This window comes from Pituophis catenifer, unplaced genomic scaffold, assembly GCF_029215685.1.
Source record: "Pituophis catenifer annectens isolate HBS135680 unplaced genomic scaffold, rPitCat1.0.hap2 SCAF_2, whole genome shotgun sequence".
Taxonomy (NCBI): domain Eukaryota; kingdom Metazoa; phylum Chordata; class Lepidosauria; order Squamata; family Colubridae; genus Pituophis; species Pituophis catenifer.
The window spans coordinates 171,850,185-171,874,583 of record NW_027256882.1 but is presented as its reverse complement, the minus strand read 5'-3'; the positions used below and the strand labels follow the sequence as shown (position 1 = coordinate 171,874,583).

The 24,399-nt window shown below is 39.9% G+C and overlaps 1 protein-coding gene across 5 annotated transcripts in view; it reads left to right on the top strand.

Moving 5' to 3' along the window:
• The window catches only part of LOC139312870 (methyl-CpG-binding domain protein 1-like), a 71,932-nt gene that overhangs the window by 22,575 nt on the left and 24,958 nt on the right, over nucleotides 1-24,399 (top strand). For 2 of the 5 annotated variants that reach the window (XM_070938031.1, XM_070938029.1), the window contains exons 2-12: nucleotides 4,954-5,099; nucleotides 6,981-7,095; nucleotides 8,196-8,243; nucleotides 9,753-10,078; nucleotides 11,010-11,095; nucleotides 14,027-14,067; nucleotides 16,411-16,545; nucleotides 21,635-21,685; nucleotides 22,117-22,182; nucleotides 23,231-23,296; nucleotides 23,821-23,877. In XM_070938031.1, coding sequence (XP_070794132.1) covers nucleotides 4,990-5,099; nucleotides 6,981-7,095; nucleotides 8,196-8,243; nucleotides 9,753-10,078; nucleotides 11,010-11,095; nucleotides 14,027-14,067; nucleotides 16,411-16,545; nucleotides 21,635-21,685; nucleotides 22,117-22,182; nucleotides 23,231-23,296; nucleotides 23,821-23,877 — 1,101 coding nt within the window. In that variant the 5' untranslated portion in view covers nucleotides 4,954-4,989. The remainder of the gene's footprint in view (nucleotides 1-4,953; nucleotides 5,100-6,980; nucleotides 7,096-8,195; nucleotides 8,244-9,752; nucleotides 10,079-11,009; nucleotides 11,096-14,026; nucleotides 14,068-16,410; nucleotides 16,546-21,634; nucleotides 21,686-22,116; nucleotides 22,183-23,230; nucleotides 23,297-23,820; nucleotides 23,878-24,399) is intronic. The other 3 variants (XM_070938033.1, XM_070938030.1, XM_070938032.1) reach the window with 2 other exon arrangements.

Here is a 24,399-nt window from a genome sequence, read left to right as displayed (position 1 = left end):
GTATTGATTGTATATGTTCGTAATACTAAGTTTAATATTAACTATGTAGTGATTGATGGCAACATCCCTTTGACTTTTTATGATTAACATCCATGGTAACATCATCCAAGTTGGTTGTTTGCGTTTCATATTGGAGCATCAATTTACCATGCAGTGTACTCTGCTAAAATATGGATGGTTATTGTGTTATATGGGACAGTTTATGTAGATTATTTATCTTGTACTATACAAGATGAGAAGGGCTGAACTCAGAAGCATTTGCTTTTCAATCGGGGCAGCTCTGCTATAGAGCAGACCCCACTTTAAAACAGATTGGCCGCCATATTATTTGCTTTCTGTAAATTAAAAAATGTTTTAAAGAACTGAAAGATGAAATGTCACTGTTAATTTATTATTATTGTTGTTGCTGCTACTATTATTATTGTTTTTATTGTTGCTGCTACTATTATTATTGTTTTTATTGTTGCTGCTACTATTATTATTGTTTTTATTGTTATTGATTTAATCTTCAATTTGATTTACAGTCTGGGACTGGTAAAAAATTAACAGTTCAAGTTCTAACCAAGGACCTAAAAGCTATTAACATCTGAGCATATAGGCAGTTCTAAGTAAGGTGATTTTTTGCAAAGTCAGAATATTCAGGTTTAATAAGTTCAAAATTTCAATGTACTTAGGCAACTTTTTGGGTATTGCTTCAAAGGCTCCGATTACCGTTGGTAGAACCATTGATTTTTATTATACTTTTTATTCATTAAACATGAAACTCAGTCAACTGAACATTTAAAAATGTAGCACAAATATTATTGACTGGCACCGAAATGTACGATGTTCCGAATAGTACAGTTTTTTGCAGTTCCGCTGGTGTTATTGGAAGCTATAATTTCTTGAAGTATTTTGTAAAATTCTTGGACATGGTGCCAAGTGCCCCGATGACAATAGGTATCACTGTCACGTGTTTCATCCATAATCGTATAGTTTCAATGGCCAGGAAGGAAGGGAGGAAGGAAGGACAGACGGAAGGAAGGAATCAAGAAAATTAAAAAGAAAATAGTCCAGTGCAAAAAGTACTGGCAGTGGTACAAAAAGAATAGAGGCAACTAATAATGAGCATATACATTCAGAAAGAAATAGGCCAAATTATGTGGCCCTTGAGTTCCAGTATCTCTGTACAAATGTGAAGAATATAGACAACAAACAAAAAGAACTAGAAGTCATAATGCAGGAAAGTGAATATGATTTTGTAGACATTAGTGAAATATGATGATTTTCTTGCTTTAGTCTTCTCCCCAAATAAGAACTGTTAAATGGATTTCATCAAAATGAGAATTAACACAAGGCAGGAGTGGCAACCAAAGATAAGGAAAGTAAAGATAAGGAAAGCAAAGGAAAGTAAAGATAAGGAAAACGAAGGAAAGTAAAGATAAGGAAAACGAAGGAAAGCTGAAATAAGATCATAAGCACAATTGTGGCTTTACTTAATAACTGAGTTGCTGGTCTCAACTGGCATTCTTAAACAAGGACTACTTGTAATAAGATGTGACTAGATCAGAATAAATACGATCACAATTGAGCCAAAATTTTCTGTTGCTAAACAACAGAAGAACATTGCAGCGTTCTTCTCCCCCTGAAGACTCTCAAGGCAGAACTGCAGTTTGTTTGCTGTACTTTGAAGTACAAAAACATTTGAAGTCATAAATATAAATCAGTTGCCAAGCATCTGAATTTTGATCACATGACCTGGGGATGCTGCAACCGTTGTGTGAAAAACGGTCATAAGTCACTTTTTTTCAGTGCCATTGTAACTTCAAATGGTTACTAAAATGAATGGTTGTAAATGGAGAATTACCTGTAATTGTTCAACCAATGGTCAGACTTCATGTAGAATATTGCATGTAATTCTGGACACTGCGTTTTAGAAAGAATGTATATATAAGCCAAATACCACTCACTCATCACAAAATCTCCAGAACTGTAAAGCCTACAAACTTGAAATTTGGCACATATGTTGCTCTTGGCTTCTAGGTGCTCGCTAAAAAAGGATTTTTTGAAATGACCATCAGATCATTAGTATTTCATATACAGTATTATATTCACATGCTCTAATGCTAAGGAGTTAGATGTTCTACTCCCCCTCCCCACCTGAAAGGAACTTGGTTCCAACTGCCAGTTGCCTCACATTCCGTTACCTCAGTTCAAACTGGCAGATGTTCCACTCCTTCGCTCAGGAATGGTCTGGGGTGCTTTACAGTACTAAATATCATTACCTCACCAAAATGTCTACGCCTTCCATCTATGGAACTGCTTCTGAACTCAAGGTGGCGGGAGAGATATTCTCTTATGAGTTTCAATCACCGACCACCACTGAGCCAACGGATTGTGAACCGAATTTCTCCTGCATAGTGTCCCAGCCCCAACTCACTTTTTACACTGACTGCCTCAGTTCAGATGAATCTGTTCCTTCTACTGTAACACCAGTTAAAGGGAAAAGAGGGAAAAAACACAGGAAAAGATTTACAGATGTGATTAGGAAAACACAAGTAAGGGAAGCTGCAAAAAAGTATTGTCAAAGTCACCCCGAAGTCAATAGAGAGGCTGTTAAAAAGTATGCATCTAATAACCCCTACATTAATCAGGCAGCTACAGCTAAATACAATGAAAAGATATCACAAATCAGATCAATGCCTTGGACTAATAAGTATTTGTCTGGTTTTAAATATGAACCTCAGATTTTGTTAGAGACGGTAAACTAAGTTTCTGTTACACATTAAGACATTATTGTAAGTCTAACAACAATAAAATAGATGGGCTTAAGACCTTTAATCCCACCAAGCTTTAAGTGTCAATTGATCAAGCCCGATCACATAGTTTCGTAGCGAAGCACGGGTATCCAGCTAGTACATGATAAAGTTAGTGGTCCATTGGAGTATTGCTACATATGGGGAATATTCTATGCATTTTTTCTCTCTCTGGTTTTTGTGCAGTTTAGTTGCCAGGTGCTTACATTCAGAGACAGAACTAGAAACTACTTGTTTATTATATTCCAGAAAATGGTAATGAAAAAAAATAGTTGACAGTTTTTGAGCAAGTCGGTGTTATATGAATATGAAGAATGCACAATATACCAAGTCTGACCTGATGACGTTTCATATTTTTTTGCGTCCCAAAACAGGAGACTTGCAACTCCTTTTATCTCTAGTATTCATAATATCTGTGTTCTCTTTATTCTTCTTCTCCTGTTCAAATAAGTCTGTCAAGTTAGGCTAGAATCTTCTAGCCATTATGGCCTGACAGGAATGTTTTATGGACATTGAATAATAATCCTGTTGGTTTCTACTAGATGTGTATGCTGGTGTCAGAGCTGCATTCAGATTATTCAGGGGCGTCACACCAGGTTTAGCGAAGGGGGAAAAAAGTCGCGATATGTCACATGATGCTGCCATGATGGTGCGACTTTGACACCCCTGTCGTAGTTAATCTCTTGTCAACTCCAATGATCAATCAAGAATTTTCATGGAGAAATGATCACAAATCTACTTTTTATCATTATGGAAGCAAGCCAAAAATCTTTGGAATAGTATGAGGTGGAACTCAAGAGTGAGCACACTATAAAACAAGGGATGCCAGTGATCAGGAAGAACTCTCAGTAATACATTACACATTGAAATTTAGCTCCTTTTAAGTGAGGCTGCAGATTATCTGATATATTGATTGTGGTAGGACTGAGAAGAGATGAGAAATCTGTTTCTGTTTCATTTCTTTGGAAAATGCTGCTTGAACCTATTCACTGGGTGACTTCTCTACAAAGTAACGATTAACAGAAATATTTAGGATTCAGACGGGACTCCTCCTTCGGCCTAGGTTTTCCCAAGCTTTCTTCTTTCACTTCTGTCAACTTGAATCCATAAAGATTTAAAATAAAATGCTAGGCAAGCTGACTTGACCATTGTGTGCTTAGGAGCAACAATATGCTTGAATCCTCCTGGAATGGCGAACAGTGTGATAAATAGATTCTGACAGCTTATTCAGTATGCAGCTTTCTCCTTTTAATGAACAATATGATTGTTCGTTTGCATTGTATTGCATCTTTCTGTTACAATTGTTACACATATTCCTTATGATTAATATATTGAGACATTTAAGCTTTCATTAAAGATCTGCCTCACTCTTATCTTTAAATTGAGGCCTCTTTTAGTTTGGTGGTCTTTCCTCGGGTCTTAATAGATAGGCAATCACATGCATAGACTTGAGAAAAGGAATAAGTTCCTAGGATGGCATCTTCCAAGAAAGAAGTCAGGAACCCTAGCAAGAAAAAGGAAGATTCCAAAAAAAGTCATATTAAATGTCAGATGTGGTGGGAGCTAGAGATAACCAAGGCCTAGAATCAACAAGGTGGTGGTGTTATGTTTAATCTGCAATTGTGAACAGTTTGAATAAGCTGCCCAATATCAGGAACACCATGGAGGAGAAATGGAAAAGGTAGCAGATATGGTTATAGGTTGGATCTGAACTTGTGTGGTATAGCCAGATCAAGACTTCAGGGAACAGCACAGAAAAGGGCTGTGTTTGGTGAAAACACTTAATCAGTTTTTTGGTCTGCATACAATTGCAGCTTCCAGACTCACCTTGGGATGCTCTGATGAATGCTATGTAGTATATTCTGCCAGAAGGGTCACCCCCACCCACAACAAAGGGGTATCCACAGAAGAAAAAGAATTACTACTACTACTACTACTACTACTACTACTACTACTACTACTACTACTACTTCCTCCTCCTCCTCCTCCTCCTCCTCCTCCTCCTCCTCCTCCTCCTCCTCCTCCTCCTCCTCCTTGCTGCTGCTGCTCCTCTTCTTCCTCCTTCTTCCCCCTCTATAATTTGCATATCTATAAATGTTTATTGTAAGTTCTCCTTCAATGCCATTATTATGACCCTTCCATTTCCTTATCTTTTTAGGGCCTTCTCAATGGTTTTTCCATCCCAGCAGAAAGCATGACAGACGGCTGGGTGGATTGTCCCTCCTTGGGCCCTGGCTGGAAGCGTCGTGAAGTCTTGCGTAAAAGTGGAACAAGGAGTGGCCATTCAGACACTTATTATATAAGGTAATTCTGTTTGGGATCAAATTGGGAAAAGGATGCTGGTATCAATTTCTTATCCCTAGGCAAAAGCGTTCAATTGTTTCCAAAACATTTATTTGGAAACCTTTGAGGGTAAGAAGCATTCTGGAGTTTCATGGCTGCGCAATGTATTCAGGGCAACAATTGTCATCTGGTCTGTTTCCAAACATTTGTTTACTCCATTCAATGAAATACCGTTGTCAGTAGTTATTGTGAATTGTTGTTCTTGCTTGTTCTTTTCTACTTCATCTAAGGTTGTCATATATGTGAGATTTCCAGAAATTCTACAAGAAGTTAATTGGAATGAACAGTATTGCGTCCTCTACCTTTTTGACTTAGAATTTTATTAAAGGATATAATTGCAATAGTAAAGGTTAATGCAAACTAAAAGAAGGGTAGAAAAAAGTGTAAAAAGTACAAAGAAAAAGAAAAAAGTAAAGAATAGAAAGAAAAAAGAAAGAAAAGTAAGAATATAGTGAAGAAGAAAATAACTGTATACACAAGTCACTTCCAACTCCTCCTCCTCCTCCTCCTCCTCCTCCTCCTCCTCCTCCTCCTCCTCCTCCTCCTCCTCCTCCTCCTCCTCCTCCTCCTCCTCCTCCTCCTCCTCCTCCTCCTCCTCTATTTGCCTAGAGCATGGGTGTCAAACTCATCGCGTCACGTTGCCATCATGTGACATTTCACAATGATTTTTTTCCATTAGCGGAGCTGGGGTGATGATGCATCTAGCCCGCAGGCTGCCAGTTTGACAATCCTGGCCTAGACAGTTTCAAAGACCCGGTCTACTCATCAGCTCTTTGTTGCTCACCACCATCCATTTTTTATGGAGCCACCTTAAGCCTGCCATTTCTTCCTCTGGAAGTTCACATAGAACATAATTAAGAATATGTTAATTTGCCTAATGATTAATTTATCCTGGTTCTTGGCATTCAGTGATACGGCCTAGGTACCAGCTTCTCCTACTAGAGAGTCAAAATGTTTGTTAAAAAAAAAAATACCAACTTGGAAATCAACTCTCTTCTAGTTTTATGTCCATCATCACTACTGAGAAAAATATATAAAGATAGATCCAAGGGGGAAATATTTACCCATTACGTTAAAGCTGTACATTCCTTTAAGTTTATTTTGACTCCTGAACACTTTATGAACATGTCAAGCTCTCTAGAAACAGTATGGGGATACCTTCTAACCTCCCAGTCTAATGTTCATCCATTGTACAGTGTTTCCCTGAAAATAAGACCTGTCTTATATTTTTTTGAACCCTGAAATAAGCGCTTGGCCTTATTGCCCTGCGCTCAAAAGCCCGATTGGGCTTATTATCAGGGGATGTCCCATCCATGTACCAATCAACCAACCCAACTCAGCTTCTGAGCCCAAATGAGGTCAGCTAGATATAATTGGGTACAAAGGCCAAATAAGAGATTTCCAGCCAGGGATGGGCGGGGAGCAGAAGAGGTGGGCATAGAGAAAGAGTCTATAATTTGGGGTTCCCCACTATATCTCCTGTGCTCTTAAGTAATTAAAGATTCTTAAAGGCTGTGAGGATAGGAGAAGTTTTTTGAATATCAAATGAATTTTGAAAATAGGTTAAGTTAGCAGATGGTTCCTAGTATTATTTCTCTGGGAACAATAAGACAGAACTCTTGGTTACTGTTGCTAATATATTATGTGACCCACTCCCCATGCAGCCTGAAATTACACATACTAACTAAGAACTTGGTTCATTTTTAGCCTCCACGCTGGCCTTGTAGTAGAATAAGGAGGCAATAGCAGAAAATGGAAATTTGATATAAGGTGGTGCTCTTATTTTCATTGAATTTTTTTTCCCCTGAAAGTTTCTAATAATAGCTTCACTTTCTCTCACAGCCCCAGAGGAGAGAAGATCCGCAGCAGAGTGGAGCTGTTGAGATTGCTGGGATGCTCACGGGATCTGACTGATTTTGATTACAGGAGAGGAATTTTTGTTGAGCCAAACACAGAGGTATTATTATAGGTAACACTGGCTGTGATAGCCTAATTGGTCGCTGTAAATTTTGTTCCGAGTCATATTGTAAAGGTTTTGTTTTACTGCCACCTTCCAATTAATCCCAGGCTTTTCAGTATTTTTTTGTTGTTCATTTTTCCAAAGTAGATTTCTTTATTTATGTTTATTTTGTTGATTCCTGGCCCTTCCTTTATTTTATCCTCATAATTACCGTATTTTTTCGGAGTATAAGACGCACCGGAGTATAAGACGCACCTACCTTTTTTGGTGAGGAAAAGAAGAAAAAGAAATCTCCCTCTACCTCTGCCTCTGAGCAATTTTGCCTTGTTGCGGCAAACAGCCTGCTTTACTTTCATTTTCGTTTTCAGCATAGCTTGATTAGCACAAGGAAAAAAAAAATATTGCTCCAGCAATTTATCTCTTTGCAGCAAACAGCAGAGCCCTGTGCAAAACAGCTGAGAGCAAATTAGCTGAGAGTTGGGAGGCCGATCCAATCAACTTGTGCTAATTAGGCTGTGCTGAAGCTGAAAGGAGCTTTTTTTCCTTGCTGTTTGCTTGCAAGGAGGTAACTGCTTGGGAGAGGCCAAAGGGTGGGGGCCAGTGGGTGGGCGGAGCTACATTCGGTGTATAAGACGCACCTAAATTTTAGGGGGGGGAAAAGATTTGTCTTATACTCCGAAAATTATGGTATTTTGTGAGATAATTTAGATATGCAGATAATCCTCGATTTATGATTACATTTGGACCAGAATTTCCATTGTAAGTAGTTTGTAAATGAATGGTTGTAAGTTGAGGACTACCTGTAGTAGTTGATCTGTGATTACTGGGGAGCTTTCTCCACTTGTACAAGATGCTCCTTTTCTGTGAACATCTGTTATCCTTGTCTTCTGATGGGTGAAGCTGAGCCCAGATTGTGCTTAATTAGTTTTGTTAGAAAGTCTATAGTCGAGGTGATCCGTTGGCTGAACGATGCACAAATTTCTATTTTATCTACTAGTTAACTTCCTAAACTAAGAATAAATGAATAGATTATAAAGCCTAGTAGCAGTACTAGTAGTATATTAACTGTCTCCTCTGCCTCTTATCTCCTCTTGCAGCCTCTGCCCTCAGCACTCCTGTCACCTACTGAAGGAAGTCCGCAGAGGGTGAGTGTATGCAGTCTTCACAAGCCAGAACATTGTGATATTTTAGCTTGGTTGCCAACTGGCAAAATATGATAAGGCAGAAGAGGTGGAAAGTCATCAGCATCATTGGTTTACTTGTTTGGCTGAATAGAGATTAACTAGTGAGCAATTTGGAAAGCTATTTGATAAAGCCCCAAAAAGTACATTCCAAACATGTCCTGTTCAAGTGGTAAATTAGTTGTGTTCTCTGGATCATTAACAATTTTAGTAGCCTCCAATTCTCCGTGGAGATTAGCCTTGTGATACAGGTAGTCCTCGGTTTACGACAGTTCACTTAGTGACCGTTCAAAGTTACAACGGCATTGAAAAAAAGGGACTTATGACCATTTTTCACACTTAACTGTTGCAGCATCCCCATGGTCATGTGATTTATATTCGGATGCTTGGCAACTGACTCACATTTATGATGGGTAGAGTGTCCCAGGGTCATGTGATTCCCTTTGCGACCTTCTGACAAGCAAAGTCAATGGGAAAACCAGATTCACTTAGCAACCGTGTTGCTAATTTAACAGCTGCAGTGATTCGCTTAAGAAATACGGCAAGAAAGGTCGTAAAATGGGGCAAAACTTGCTTAACAAATTTCTCACTTAGCAACATAAATTTTGGGCTCAATTGCGGTTGTACGTTGAAGACTACCTATATTATCCAGATAAGAACCATAACCAGGAGTATTAGCTGTATATAGCAGGCTTACATTCTTGCAAATCTGAAAGTACTCCTCCCATCCCTCACTTTTACTCTCCCCAAAAAACTAGGGAAAATCCTTTCTGAAATGCTTTCACCACTCTTCCTCCTTCCAACTCAAATTTCGGTTTATCAGGCCATTGTCCAGGCCATGGGTGTCAAACTCGCAGTGTCACTTTGCTGTCATGTGATGTATTGCAATGTTTTTCTCCCTTCACGGAGCTGGGGTGGGCTGGCCTGTACGTGACTCATCCGGCCTGCGGGCAGCCAGTTTGACCTCCCCAGGTCTAGGCTGTGGCTCTTTCTCCTATCTCCCAAGGTCATTCCCACATACTGTTACAAATGGAAATCCACATGATTAAAACTACCATAATGATAATTGTTTTCCACTCTTTCCATGCAAAGGGAAGATTCTAATCCATGGTTTTTCAAGTTGTATCCTACAATGTTTTGTTTTAGTGTTTGAATGAGAAAGTACTTAACTGGTACCCTTTGCCTGGGTAAAGCAATGTAAAAGCAAATGGACTGTAGAAATCATGGATTGGCTTGTATAGTTGATTAATTTCTCTGGTTTTTGGTCCTTGGTAAAACATTTTCATGGATGGAAGGGTTTGGTTATTAATTGATATATATAGGAATCCTATCTTTTTTGGTTCAGAAATGGCACTTGGGTGAACGTGAAGTATGGATCTTATATAGCCATTAACCTTGAAGTAAGCTTTTACTTGCAGACAAGAGTCTATCTGTCATAGGGCTGAGACCACATTCTGTTTCTTCCTCCAACAGGTCAAAAGGAGTAGTAAAAAGCACCTACTGCATCTGACAGAAACCACCTTACCATCCAAGAAACCACCTTATTTGCAGGTGTTTCTAGAGCCTCAGCCTTCTCCAGGACAGGGACTTTTGGACCAGAAACGTTCAGAGCCAGAATTAGGGTTTCTGGGAGAGAACCAAGCCAATATGCAGAGTCAACAGTCAGAACTTCCTGTTACTCTGGATCAACAGGCACCAAAGCCGCGCAAACGTTATCGGCAGCCTCTTCCAGCCATTCCTTCTCCAGGAAAAATAGAAGATGTGACATTGCAGGAGAGCAATCCAAAAGAAGCTATGGCGTGAGCAGTTCCCTTGTCCCATTACAAGCAGATCTTTGCCGGTTGATTGTATTTTTTTCCTTAAATTTACACATACAAAAATCATAAATTCAGATACAAATTTTGATAGAGTGAGCTGTTGCTCTCTTCCAAAATCTGATAATGTGACTCCATTCTAGCTAAGCCATTTACTAGCCAAATGCGAAACTCAACTTTCTGAAATGCATTATCAAACTTCCCTGGAATAAGTATCTCTTGGGTTTTAAATGTACGGTATTTTTAAATTATATTCTAAGGCAAAGAGGTCTCCTTCTCTCTTTTACCAAAAGAGAACTCTGTTGCAGGTTAAAACCGACTAAAATTGAATTTAAACACTTACGAAATCATATTAAGAAAGCCAATAATTTGATCAGAACTGACATTTCTACATCAGAGCATAAAAAAATAATTCTTACCAGGTTTATATGAAGTAAAGGTAACGTTTGGGTTACCACAGTTAGGATAGGAATTTCCATTGTTCAGCAATGAAATCATAAAGCACAGTGTCATATGACTACATCACTTGGTAACAGCAGTCCTGAAGTCTCAGTTGTCATTGTGGCCTCTGGACCATGCAGTTCAGGAAGATACCCTCCATCCTAAACTAAGCCATGTTCCCCTGACCTGGAGATCTTCAGTGAATTGTGTTGTTTAGCCAGTAATAGCCAGAGAATTATGACAAAGCAAATCAAATATTGGATAAAAATGTTGCCAAGTTAATCATTGGCACTATATGATCGCCCTGTTATTACTGTTCCTGATAATACAGCCGAATATGGTTATGCAGTGGAAATCTTTGGAGAGCAGTTTTGAAAATTTCTTGGAATGATAAAGCATGTTGCAATAAGCAACCAAGTAAGAAAGAATTACGATGTGGGTGAAAAGGAATGATCCTGTCCATCTCTTCTTCCAGGTGCTGTGCCAGCTGTAGGGGAGAGTTCCCAGAAGTAATGTTACCATCTCAGAGACGTTGTCGGTGGCTCTGCCCAGACTGCAGAGGTTGGTATTTCAAGTGATGAGATACAAGGGCTTGTTTTATTGTAGCTGTGCTGGAATGGTAGATTGATTACTTACTTAGGTTCCACTAAAGCAATTAAAGGATTAACTGGCCATTCCCTCAGTAGGAATTGTGGAGGGGGAAAAAGCTAGAAGAAGTTGGAGAGTTGAGAAGGTGGGTAGGAACATCACAATGATAACAGGCAGAGGAAGATATGGTGGGAATCTGGAGGTGGCCCATACCTGGGGATACCAGATCCAATATTTGAAAGTGTACTCACTGTCTGGCCTTTGGCTTCTACTCTTGGTGCCTGGTCATTGGATCCTCAATAGCTCTCTGCTCTGGCTACTGCTGTTGAACCCTCTGATCAGTATGTGAAAAGGCTGCCCTCATTCATGATCTTACCAAGGGTAAGAGTATCAACCTGGCAGGCCTGAGATGTGCAGGTGGGCTCAGAGGGATAAGTTCCTCTCTTGAAATTATGCTCACCTGGATTTTGGGTTTTGCATTAACCAAGACCCAGGAAAGGATAGATACAGGGGCTGTTGTCTGAGTTTTGAAAGCTCTCAGAGGCTGTTCTCTGCAGATAATTGAATATAAGGTGCTCTGGTTGATGTTGGATTCTAGGGAATAACTGTTGTACTCCCTCTCTGCTGCTTGAGCTGCTTCCATTTTGGAGCAATGGGATTTTATCACTGAGCTGTGGTTACTATGTTGAAGCCCCTGTGGTTCCTGGTTCTTGGGGATTTCAATTTGCCATCTGGTAATGTTGTGTCCAGAGCATTTTAGGAGTTGATGGCCTCCATAAACTTGTCCCAAGTATCCACTGATCTGACACATACTGGTGACTAAATGATCTGTGGCAATTGTCTCAAGGCAATTGTGACATGATCTGGTACAGAAGGATTTTGACATCAATCTATTGTCATGGAGAACTTACTCTGATTGCTTTCAGACTTGCTTTTGTCACCCTTCCTGGCAAGGGGACAGGAACTACTTGATAGCCTGCTCCAGGTGACTGATGGACCCTATTGATTTCCAGAAAGGCGTTTTCTGTGAGGATCTGATGGGTGGTTGATCAAAGCCCTAGTCACTGCTTGGAGAAGGCAGGTGGCTGAGTGTTTGGATTTCATTATGTCTCCCTGTGCCTCTCTTGCTTTGCAAGCACCTCTTTTTTTCTCATGTGACTGAATGCGTGTCGGACTGCTCATTAATACCTAAAAGGAAAGGGCTGATACAGATAGTTCTCAACAGCCACAATTGGGATTGGAATTTCTGTTTTAAATTGGTGCGGTTGTAAGCCAAGTCAGACCCAATTTTATGACAATTTTTGATGGCAGTTGTTAAGCGAGTCACACGGTTGTTAAGTTTCTCAAAGAGCATTTTTGCTGTGTTCGTTTTTGCTGAACACAGGCATAAGAGATTGCAAATCATGATCATGTGATGCTGCAAATGGTCATAATTGTGAGCCAGTGGCAAGCACCCAAACTGCAATCATTTGAACATGGGGGAGGTGTGACAGTTGTAAGTGCAAGTTACAGATTGTAAGTCACTTTTTCCAAGGCTGTTGTAACTTTCAGCCACTGTTAAACAAAGGGTCGTAAGTCAAGGGCTACCTGTACTGCTATGACAAAGGTGAAAATGCTACTCCTGACAATGAATGATGTAAATCTTTGTAGACAAAGATTGCAAAGCCATATCTTGAAAGCTTTTGTAAGGATGGATGCTTTGCTTTTATATTATCAACAATGATGTGGTTTCAGGTGCACTGTGCCACAGATGACTGGATATGAGATCCAGTTTCTAAATTTGGGCACCAGGGGTCAGATGGGGTTGCTATTACTAAATTAGCTTTCCTGCTGAATAGGAACTCTGCTGCTCCTATTCAGAGTTATTCAGCTCTGAGTTAGTGGTGGAATTTCCTTCAACCTGTTTTTTTTCTTTCCTGGAAGTGGAAATGGAGATGGCTCACAGGCACTATGACCTTACTCAAATCATTGATGGCCTGATGCACAGAGGAGGTTATGTCAGATCTGGATTTTGTCTCAGAATAGTGACAATAGTGACAAGATTTGGATATGAGAATAATTGACATCAGTCTTTTGTCATTATCAGTTGACCCCTTGATTGCTTTAGAGTTTAGAGATCCTGTTAGGTTCCAGAGGAAACTTGGGGTTGTCTCGGAGGCTCAGGGATATTGTTCAGCTTAGGCTTTAGTCATTATTTGGAATGAGTGATTATGATCTTAGACCTGATTATGACTTAGGGGTCTCTCTCAACTTGTGGTACCTGGAGAGTCCCTTGCTTTACTTTTTCTCTTTTGCTAGAGGAAAAAGAGAGTGATCTAATCAAAGATGCTCTGAGTTGGACTTCGAGTATGCAAGTCCAATGGAATTTCTCCCGAGGGGTTTGAGTCTCTTGGTTTTAAGGAAGAGAACAGGGTTTTCAAGACTATCAATTTGGCCCGCTTGTCAAGCTATCGAAATACAGTAATTAAATGTCAGTAGGAACGATAAATTCTCTTTCTTTCTTTCTTCAATAAAATATTGCTAGCTTTATATTTGAAGGCAAGGTATGAATCTGCAAGGCCTTTTTTTGACCAGAAGCTTCTAATGCATAAGTGTGCCAGAGTATCCATCTCCCTTGCTTTCTCTATTTGAACTTTCTCTAAGTCTGTTTCAGAGATGACAATTCTGTCAATCAGAAAGACTGCTGGAAACCTTCCTTTGTTTTCTTCTAATCCAAATATTTATTCATCTTCTATTCTGCCTGAGAAGCAGGGCAATCTGTCAGATGTTTGATTCACTTATTATTGTGCCTAGTAACCTTTTGATTGATTGACTTCTTTTCTACGCTGCTGAATTTGTTAGTAGACACTAAGACAATGTTTTTGTGTGCCAGCTTTACTTACTTACTTATTTTGCCTCTTTCAGCTCAGAGAAGAGCTTTTAACAGGGAGCAAAGATATTTCAAGGTAAGATCTAAGACAGGGGCCTCGAGCCCTTTGGAACTGGGCCGCAGAAGTGGTGGGTGAATGTGTGTGCACGCATTCCCATTTGCAAAAGCAGTGCACAAGCACGGGCAAGTGTGCTCCATTTGTGCGAGCAGCATGCGTGTGTGCTCGTCACTTGCGTAAATGGAGCTGCGCACGTGCACATGCCCACCACTCACGTGGAACCATCTGCCCCCCCCTCCCCCTCCGCCAGCTAGTCCGCAAAGCTGGAAAGGTTGGGGAACTCTGATCTAAGGCACAGTCACACTTTCTGTTTTATTTAGAAAGTGCACTGAAGTATGTGAGTATAAAAGGTACTGTGCTTAGTTATAAGTGTGTCCCATATAAAAATGCTACTGCGACATTGTAAGATACAAGTATGCATGTTATTATTAGTCTGCATTTTTATGATTGCACCTCTGTGTTTGCTATCCGCTTTGCAACTGATGAAACAACGGTTTTACCGCAGATAGAGAGAAGGACAGAGCTGGAAAATGGAAGAGCTGAAAAGCTACGATTCCATTTCAAATTTGAAAATTGTTTATTTGTCGTTGAAACACAACTTGGCTGTATACTGGAATATATTAGAAGAGGCTTTCCCAATGAGAGACTCTTAGATGCTTTTGCTCTTCATTTCTTATAATCTGTAGCCAGCATGTCGAGCTCAACTAGAAGGTGCTCTGTTTTGGATTTAGAATACAGGTAGTCCTTGACTTACGACCACAATTAACCCCAAAATTTATGTTGCTAAGTGAGACATTTATTAAGTGAGTTTTGCCCCATTTTACGACCTTTCTTGCCACAATTGTTAAGTGAATCATTGCAGTTGTTCAGTTAGTAACCCGGGTTTTTAAGTGAATCTGGCTTCCCGGTTGGCTTTGCTTGTCAAAAGGTCACGAAAGGTGATCGCATGACCCTGGAACACTGCTAACGTCATAAATATGAACCAGTTGTCAAGGACCCGAATTTTGATCATATGACCAAATGAAGGCTTCAATGGTTGTAAGTGTGAAAAGCAATCACAACTCACTTTTTTCAGTGCCATTGTAACTTTGAACAGTCACTAAATGAACTGTTGTAAGTCAAGGATTGCCTGTATTAGAGTATTGCAGAGGTACAGAAGCATGTACTTTATCGATAGCAGCAGGGCTGAAGATTGAATTTTAAGTTGAAAAGATTAAGGTTTTGTTTGCCTCTTGGAGGAAGAAAGCTCCTAGGACCATGACAGAATATAAAATAGAGCTATAAAACAAAATAGTCTATCTGGCAGGTTGTGCATTATGGTTGATCCTATCTCCAGCCAAAAATGTCCTATGTTGTGTGTTTTGCAGAGAATCTTGGCCCAAGATGGTAATGGACCATGGGTTAATAACAACTGTGGTTGAAAAGAAGAAAGTGTGGATAATTGATGTGGCAATAGTAGTACAATAGAAGACCAAAAATTGGAGAAGATCACAAAGTATCAAGATCTGAAAATCAAAATTGAAAGATCAGTTGTGGTGGTCCCAGTGGTTATCATCATACTGGGTGCCATACCAAAAAACTTTGGCCAGCACTTAGAAAATCTCATGTATTGACAAAATTTCCATCTGTCAGTTATAAAAGGCTATACAGCTTGGATCCGCGCATAGATTACGCTGATACATTACAACATCTTAGATTCTTGGGGATAACTTGATGCCGATAAAGGCCAATATCAGTTGAGGAACTGACAACTATGCCTTAACAGTTTTGTGTATATAGTAATACTTTATTAAATGTACATGCCACCTGTCTCGTAGTGACACTGAATAGTTTACAATAGTTAAAAACTCCTGGTGTCTTTAGTTTAGAGAGGTGGTAGGCCTCTTTTGTTTGGCAGCTTGACAAATTGCTGTTAAAGGCTTGATGTAAACATCCAGTGTGATGCTTTTGATGTGGTCAGCCAGATAGGTGAAGTGTGGTGCTTTTGAGATGAAAGGGCCACTGAGGTGATTGCTTTCCCTAGAACCTTGTTTATCCCTACCCCTCTGCCCTTGCAGCAAATTGGCTGTGGTGTGTGCCAGGCCTGCCAGATGTCTCAGGACTGCGGCATCTGCAGTGTATGTGTTCTGCGAGCCCAAAACCCCAAGTTCCACATTGACATCAAATGCTTGCTGCGCCGATGCTTGAAGATTGTCAAAAAGGTACCATAGGCTGCTTCCTGCTTTTCCTTCCCTTCCCTTCCTTTTTCCATGGTTTGTGCTTTTTCTTGTTTTCTGATGATTCTTTCCAGCTTCACATAGGCTTACACACGGTCTTAAGCTTTAACAGTTACCTCTCATCCATTCTCATTCTGGTTTGCAGGGCCTTGATTGTGGCATTTGTCAGGCCTGCAAGATAACTGAGGACTGTGGGACCTGTGCAATCTGTTTGCGGAGGCAAAGACCTGGCATGAAACGTCAGTGGAAATGTCTCAAGCGCCGTTGTCTCAAACGCAAGGTGTGTGCTTGATCCAACTAGTTTTGAACTTCTTTGAAGGGAGTGGTTGACATAGCAATAGTGTTTAGACTTCTATACCGCTTCATAGTGCTTTACTGCCCTCTCTAAGCAGTTTACAGAGTCAGCATATTGCCCCCAACAATCTGGCTCCTCATTTTATCGACCTCGGAAAGATGGAAGGCTGAATCAACCTTGAGCCGGTCAGGATCGAACTCCTGGCAGTGAGCTGAATTAGCCTGCAATACTGCATTTTAACCACTGTGCCACCACGGCTTCTAGAACAGGGTTCACCAAACTTTCAAACCTCAGGGACCACTAAATTCATAATTTTAAATCCCACGGACCACTAATATGATCTGCCTAGATCACATGATTATTCAGATCCCCAAATGATTTATTTGGCATGCCTTTATCATTTACTTGAGTACACAAGGAAGAAATACAGTCGTTTGCATGAAAGTAGATAAAAGTAGATAAAAAAAAGTTGCTACGATGTCATTGCTCACCAAGTACATTTAGAAAGAAGCGTACTTAGCAAATCTATTGTGCCATATCTGGTTTCCTGTCATGCCTCCCTGAGCTATGGACAAGTAGATGTTATTACTGCTCATTTATTCTCTTTAATTCAGCCATTTCAATGGAAGAATCTTGATCATCATAATCCCCCCTTTGATACTTCGAGCAATGCGGAGAAGAATCACTCGGAAAATTGTTCAGTCGCCCTGTAAAATTTCTTAGGACAAGCCTGCATGTATACTGGTTTAAGATGTATACAAAAACTACAACAACAACAAAAAGAATCCAGAAGACTATGAAGAGTAAAGCTCAAGGTCAGAGAATCCTGAATATCCTTAATCACCTCTATGTCTACATCCCAATCATTTTCAGTCCCAGTCCCATAGCACTAATAATCCACCCCCTCCTGTAGAGAAAGAAGACAAGGAGACAGACAGAGACAAAGGGGAAATAATAGGAGAGGCCATGGAGCACAAATAAAAAGAGGCAGTCAATGGCAGTAAAGAGCAAACAATTCTGTAGCAAGAGAAGAAAGAAGGACCAAAAGCACAAAAGTCCCTGGGTTGATAAGAAGCAATATAGAGCGTTCAGCTCATATCACATAGCATCCTGAAATGAACCAACAACCATAGTGGTGTTTGACTTTAACAACCCAAAGTTCATCATCGGCATGGAGAGAAGACACCTTCAGATAGGTGTGATGAATGCAGGTCTGGACTTCAATAACCAACCTATGGGTGGTGAGAAGAACAATACAAGGTCCCTTCTACTTTTCGGACAAAGGATCACCGGAATGCCAGGATTTGACAGGAACCTAATCTCGAGGGCAGAATGAGTGCACTAGGTGAGTTAGACTGGGAGGACAAACAGTATTAAACAGTTTCAGAAATGGAAGAAACATTGTTAATCAGAAAGTGAACGTATTCTTGAAGGACATGGTCCCTGAAGGAGGGAAGAGAGGTAGATATAGAACTATGATAAGCATATGGTCTGCCATATATAACTTCAAGAGGGGACAGACCCAATGACTGTTTGGGCCTAGCTCTGCATCCACAAGAGAGGGAGGGAGAGAGCCTACACCCATCCAGAAAAGGCATCAACCAAAACCAGCAAATACCAGAAATCTTGTTTGTGGGGCAATTCGGTAAAATCAATTTTTCAAAAACTGTCCAGAGCATAACCATACCTAAACTTACCCAACTGGCACTTCTGTGTTTTTCCTGGGTTCTTTTGACAAACAATGCATTGCCTGACCACTGAAAGAGCCTTATAAAAATCCCAGGGTAAAATATAATCTTTTAACAAAAATTCAGCCATGGCCTTGGAACCCCCAATGTGTATTTGCATGTAATTCTCTTAAGAGGGCCATGAGCCAGGAGAAGTTTCTTACCATCTTTCTGTCACCAATTCCCCTGTAATGAGCTGTGTGCCTATCCTGAGTAGTACATGAAGGGCGCAGCATAGGTAATTGGGAAGGAATGAGTGCACATACCAAGGGGAAAAGACCTGAAGCAGCAGACTTTGCAGTGCTGTCAGCACAAGCATTACCGCTGCCATGTTTACTGTCATCCTTGCATGCAAGGAAGCAGGATGGCATCCAAAAGGTGTAGCATATTAGGATCATATTTAACTGGGCTCCCCTGTGCAATTAACAAACCACGCTCCTTCCATGAAGTACCGTGAGCAAGTTGGAGAAATTTCCTGACAGTTAGAAGCACAAACATCCTGACAGCGAAAACAGTCAGTGGAATGACTTGACTCCAGAAGTTGTAAATGTTCCAACACTGGAGGTTTTTAAGAAGCGTTTGGACAACCATTTGTCTGAAATGGTGTAGGGTCTCCGGCTTGAGCAGGGGGTTGGACTAGAAAATCTCTAAGGTCTGTTCTGTTATTTTGTTGTTCTGTTATCTTCTACACCATAAGCAAATTTGCTATTGGTATAAATATTGAAAACCACACTATTTGATAACTCCAAGGCTCTAGTCAAGGCAATAAATGCAGCCTTTTGAGCTGAAGTCCCAATAGGGAAAGTTGATTCTTCCACTAACTGGTCCATGGTGACCACTGGTTGCTCGGCTACATCTGACAACCACAGTGTAGCCAGCCTGTTGTTCTCCGTGACATATGACGTTCCTGACATCTGTATACAGGTTCCTATCAAAAAGGTGGTCTGCCAAATAAGTATCAAGTGAGATGCCCTGTTCCAGTGCGGAAAAGAAAGGTGGCTGGATTAAATTGCGTGCTCCTCTTTAATTGAACAGGAGGATTGTCGAGAAAAGCAGTTTGATATTTCACCAATCAACTTGCTGTTAGCCAATGACACCCCCCCCTCTTTAATTCTAACAATTCCCTTATGGAATGAGGAGTTTCAACCTCTATGGGGGCTCCAAATGTCAGTTGTTCAGCTCCAGACAATGGACGCAGCTGCCCGGAGGCACCCTGGTCAGCCTTGACAAGAGAGTCCAAGTTGCTTGGAAGAATACACTACAGGGTGTTCCCAGCTACCAAAGGTCTGGGACAGTAGCCCCGCAGCCATTCCTTTGTTTTCAGACACATACAATGTAAACAGCTTAGTAACATCGGGAATGCCCGATGCACAAGGACTTCGTTGATGTTGTCAAAGGCAACCTGGCACTCCCGCATCCATTCAAAGGGTTCCTGATCAGAGCCTTTAGTAGCTTGCTTAGAGGAGCTTAGCCAAGAGGCGAAAATTGGGACTTCAGATATGACAGAATCCAGCCATGCCCCCAAATCTTGTAGCTGGCGTTTTTGTGAATAGGCAGGACAGTTGCGAGAGGGCCAGGAGACATAAGGACATTTCTAAAAAAACAATTTAGTTCATCTTTATTATGACATATATGATTCAGTGGTGGATTGTTCCTGGTTCTGTCTGGTTCTTTGGAACCGGTAATAAAAGCGGCGGGAGGCTCCGCCCACCCGCCCGGATGTCATAATTGATGATCTATGCATGCACGCTCCCATTGTGAACTGGTAATAAAGGTAAGTAGAATCCACAGTTGGTATGATTCTATGCTTTTTGCCTTTCAGAATTTCTGCTGTTCTTTCCAGACTATTTCTGGACTACTTAGGCACTTTCTTTCAATATTGTTGTACATAGTGTTACTCCTAATTGTGACTTTTTGGTTAGTTTAGAATGAACCATAGTCCTCTGGTCTAAGAATACTTTTAGTATATACCAGATGGGGAATGCTGATGTATATTATATTGCAATTCTGAAGGGGAATAAAAGTATGTGGGGCTAAAAGAGAGGTTAGCCTCCTGAAACTCTTTGCTTTTGTTTATAAAGATAGGAGCTTCTAGTCTAACTTATATCGAAAAGCACGAAATCCGATAAGAAGTTAATTATTCATGAATATTTTGTAATACGAAGACTATTTGACTTAATAGAACTGATTTTCAAGTAAGGGGCAATATAACTGCAACCTCAGTTATGATGTCTACTGGCTGAGGATAAACTGTTGATGCCTGGTGTATCTTTTTTTTTTTAGTAACCAGAACATTGTAAATAAGGTGGTGCTTAAGTGTTTGTGCGCCCTTTTGAATTGACAATATTTCTGCATAAATATGACCTAAAATACGATCTGTTCTCCACATGTCTTAAAATTAAATAAAGAGAACTCAATTAAACAAATGAATAAAAACCAGTACACTTATCCATTTATGCCTTGCCTTGGTGGTGCAGCAGATTAAAGTGCTGTTAAGTAACTCCAGCTGCCTGCAATTACTGCAAGTTCGAATCTCACCAGGCTCAAGGTTGACTCAGCCTTCCATCCTTTCGAGGTAGGTAAAATGAGGACCCGGATTGTGGGGGCAATAAGCTGACTTTGTATAAAAAAGAACACCGCTTTTGGGGGGGGGGCGAAAGCCTTACTAAGCAGGTATATACAAAAGCATGAAGGCTATTGCTTAACGCATTGTAAGCCGCCCTGAGTCTTCGGAGAAGGGCGGCATATAAATTGAACCAATAAATAAATAAATAAATAAATATTGAGCAAAATGACCGAAAGCTACATGTTCTCCTTTATGGACATCCAAGGGGAAACTAGAATTGCTTGTGAAGTATCCCAAGATGAAGTTAAAATTTCTGCATGCTGACTGGTTCCCTTCTCTCTGAAACATGCAGGCATGAAAGGAATCTTGGGCTAGATAATCCTTTAGGAAGAGTTATACAAGGAACATTCCCTTAGGATATATAAAGATCATTTTGAATTGTTGGTGCGTTTGATATGAGTTTCAAAATCTGAGGGTGCCCATGGATTCCAATCTAACATTTATTTTATGTGCTCTAATGTCTTTCTCCTGCGTCTGTAAAAATCTCTGCTCTGTATGGAAATGATCATGAACTATAAGAATTTTAATTTAAGAATACGTGGCTGCATTAACTGGAAATGCTCACCGCTAGCGAATGCATGATTTTATCCTGAACCTGAGATCCCTGGTCAAAGACCCCAATGAATACAGATTCCACACGAGTGATTCCTAAAAATTGAATGTATCTGAGATGTATGTTAACCCTGTCACTGTAGCACTAAACGGCTCTTGATCCTTCCAGAAAAAAGTCGCACCCAAGAAGGACAGCTGCAGCTCAAAGAAAGTTATAGCAGTAAGTACCTGCTGTGTGACCTTCCTGGGGCTTGGCATTTGCTCCCTTTCATTCCACTTCATTCCGCTTGACTCTTTTGCTCCTCTGAACTGCTTGCATGGTTTTCTATCACTGCGAATTCCAACATGATTAAAAAAAAATTAAAAAATGAATCAGCAGCAAGAGATTGGCAAAGCAGGAACAATGCTACATCCTGGCAAACAGGATTATAAAGGGAACTCTTTTTCTCCCAAGCAACAACATCCCTTTTCATTGTGGAGTGCTTCTTAGTTCATAGTGCCTGTGCAAATTGGAATATGGCATGAAAGTGGCTTTGTGCATGGCTTTCCATCTTTGTTCTTGGGGAGAAGCCCATGCAGTGTGCGCATCTATGCATAGAATTTCTCTTTCACTTGCTACAACTTTGCCCTATGTTTCTCGGTTGCTCCCAGGAATCTTCAGCAAAGAATGTCTTCACCCCAAAACAATGTGGACAGAAAAAGCCAACTTTAACCACAGTGAGTGGCACTAGTTTTTCGTGCAAATAAAAATGACAGTTAATGACAGCCCTTACTTATATATGTTGATATTGGAAGCAGACCAGTTTATAAGAATTATGGTAATTATGGAATTACCATAATTTCAAGGATGTTAAATGCTGGAAGCTTGTGCAATATTTGTAATATTGGACCAACAGGAGCTTGGTTTCTATGTCCTCCTCTGCTTTAGGTCAGGCACATTTCCTTGGGCTAACATTGGATACTACAAGGTTCTTGGGAAACAATTATATTGAATCTGACTAATAATGAATTTGGAGCTAGAAGTTCTTCAGCTTTGTGTGTCTATCTGTTCCTTGTTTTTTCTCCTCTGTCTATCAGAAGAAGGGAAGGGGAAGGAAAGAAGGAAGGAAGGAGGAGGAAAGAACTTGCTCCTCTTCCTGCTGGTTTTTTTGCCTGCCTTTGGTCATTCTGTTTTTTATTTGTTTGTTTAGGTAAGGAAATATCTCTGAAATGATGATCCAAGCAGTGTGGGTTTTAGTTCTTTATAAACTCTCTTTATAAGGCTGCTAGAGTTAGGAAAATGGGTCTCACATTGTCAGTCTTCTAGGTCAGTAGGGAATGCAGCATATTATATATATATATATATATATATATATATATATATATATATATATATATATATATATATATATATATATATATATATATATTTTCTTACTTCTTCGTAGGGTTTATGTGTGTTTTTCTTCTAGCCAGGTTTTCCCTACGTAGCTAAGGTTTTTTTGAGCTGGAGCTACAAAAAAACCTTGGCTACGTAGGGAAAACCTGGCTAGAAGAAACACACACACACACACACACACACACACACACACACACACACACACACATATATATATATATATATAATGTGCTTTATGGAGCATTTCCATCAGCACATTAACCTAATGAAAATATTGAAGAGCTTTCTTATGCAGATGTTTCAGGCAAGGAACTTTCCAATATCTTTGAGCACGCTGACTATCTTCAATCTCATTTTCTTTGCTGTCTTCATTTCTTTGGCTGTCAGGGTGGGCAATTTCCAAAGGCTCAGTTGGCCCCAGACCACCCCCACCGGAGGCAGTCTGCTACCCCAGTAAGTGGTCTGCATACTTGTTCTATTAGGCTAGTACTATAATATAAATTGTCTGACATAAAATCTATAATTTATGTAAGTGGGTTGAGCAGAATTGAATCACAACATACGCTATACTCATTCCAAAAGATAAAATAATTCAGAATCATTTTTTTCTAATGTTCTTCAAAATGTTCACTTGTTAAATCTGGAAATTGGGCGGAACAAATATGAGTGGAAGAGCAATTGAAAATGCTTTCTTTTTCCTCCTGAACTAAGTGCAATAGATAGGGTATTTTTTATATAACTATAAAGCATTTTTTTTCTTACTTTCATTCCTTCCTATTTAGAAATTAATTTTCTCCCTTTACTCGTGGATAAAATTTTGAAAAACTCTCTGATTAAATGAAAAGAAAATTCATTTGGTTAACTTACAGGAGTTAGGGAAGGCAGATTAGCCTAACTTCAGTCTCATATGTTTCCACTTAGATTGTAATTTCCATTTGCTAATTCCATCACTTGTTCTGTCTTGCTTCTTATTCTAGAAATGGAAACCTACCATACAAAGGGATCCTGGAGACAATTCTCTTGTAAGGCATAGGGTATGTATGCAGTAGGAGAAAAAATATAGCAAATAGGCTGGTCTGTCTTGCAAATTGAATAGTAAATATTCGTGTGGCATAGTGCTTAGGGATACCCAGATCCACTTGGACACAGGGATCTTGAATGTTTTCTAGTGAAGGAATTATAAAATAGACACATCCACATTTATCCTACTTGTACTATATATTTCTGCTCCTTTGAACAATGATAAAATGTTCTGGCCTTTTCTAGTTTGGCGAAGACTGAAGTTATTTCAGTTCAAAATGTTGAAAGTATATTTCAGTCTGGTCCCTTAGAAATTATGAGAAATATTGGAATTTCAGAACCAAAAATACCAGAACATAGCTTGTTTCCCCAAAATGGGAAAGAGAAAAAGAAAGAGAGAAAGTGTCAGTCGTCTTCCATGGAGAATTCTGAAGCAAAGAGCATTTCAGTACAGCATAATCTGGGAACTGAGACTGAGTTATTTTTTTGACAAGTTTGGAGGGAAAGTAATATGACATTCATATGAAACTTGAAAT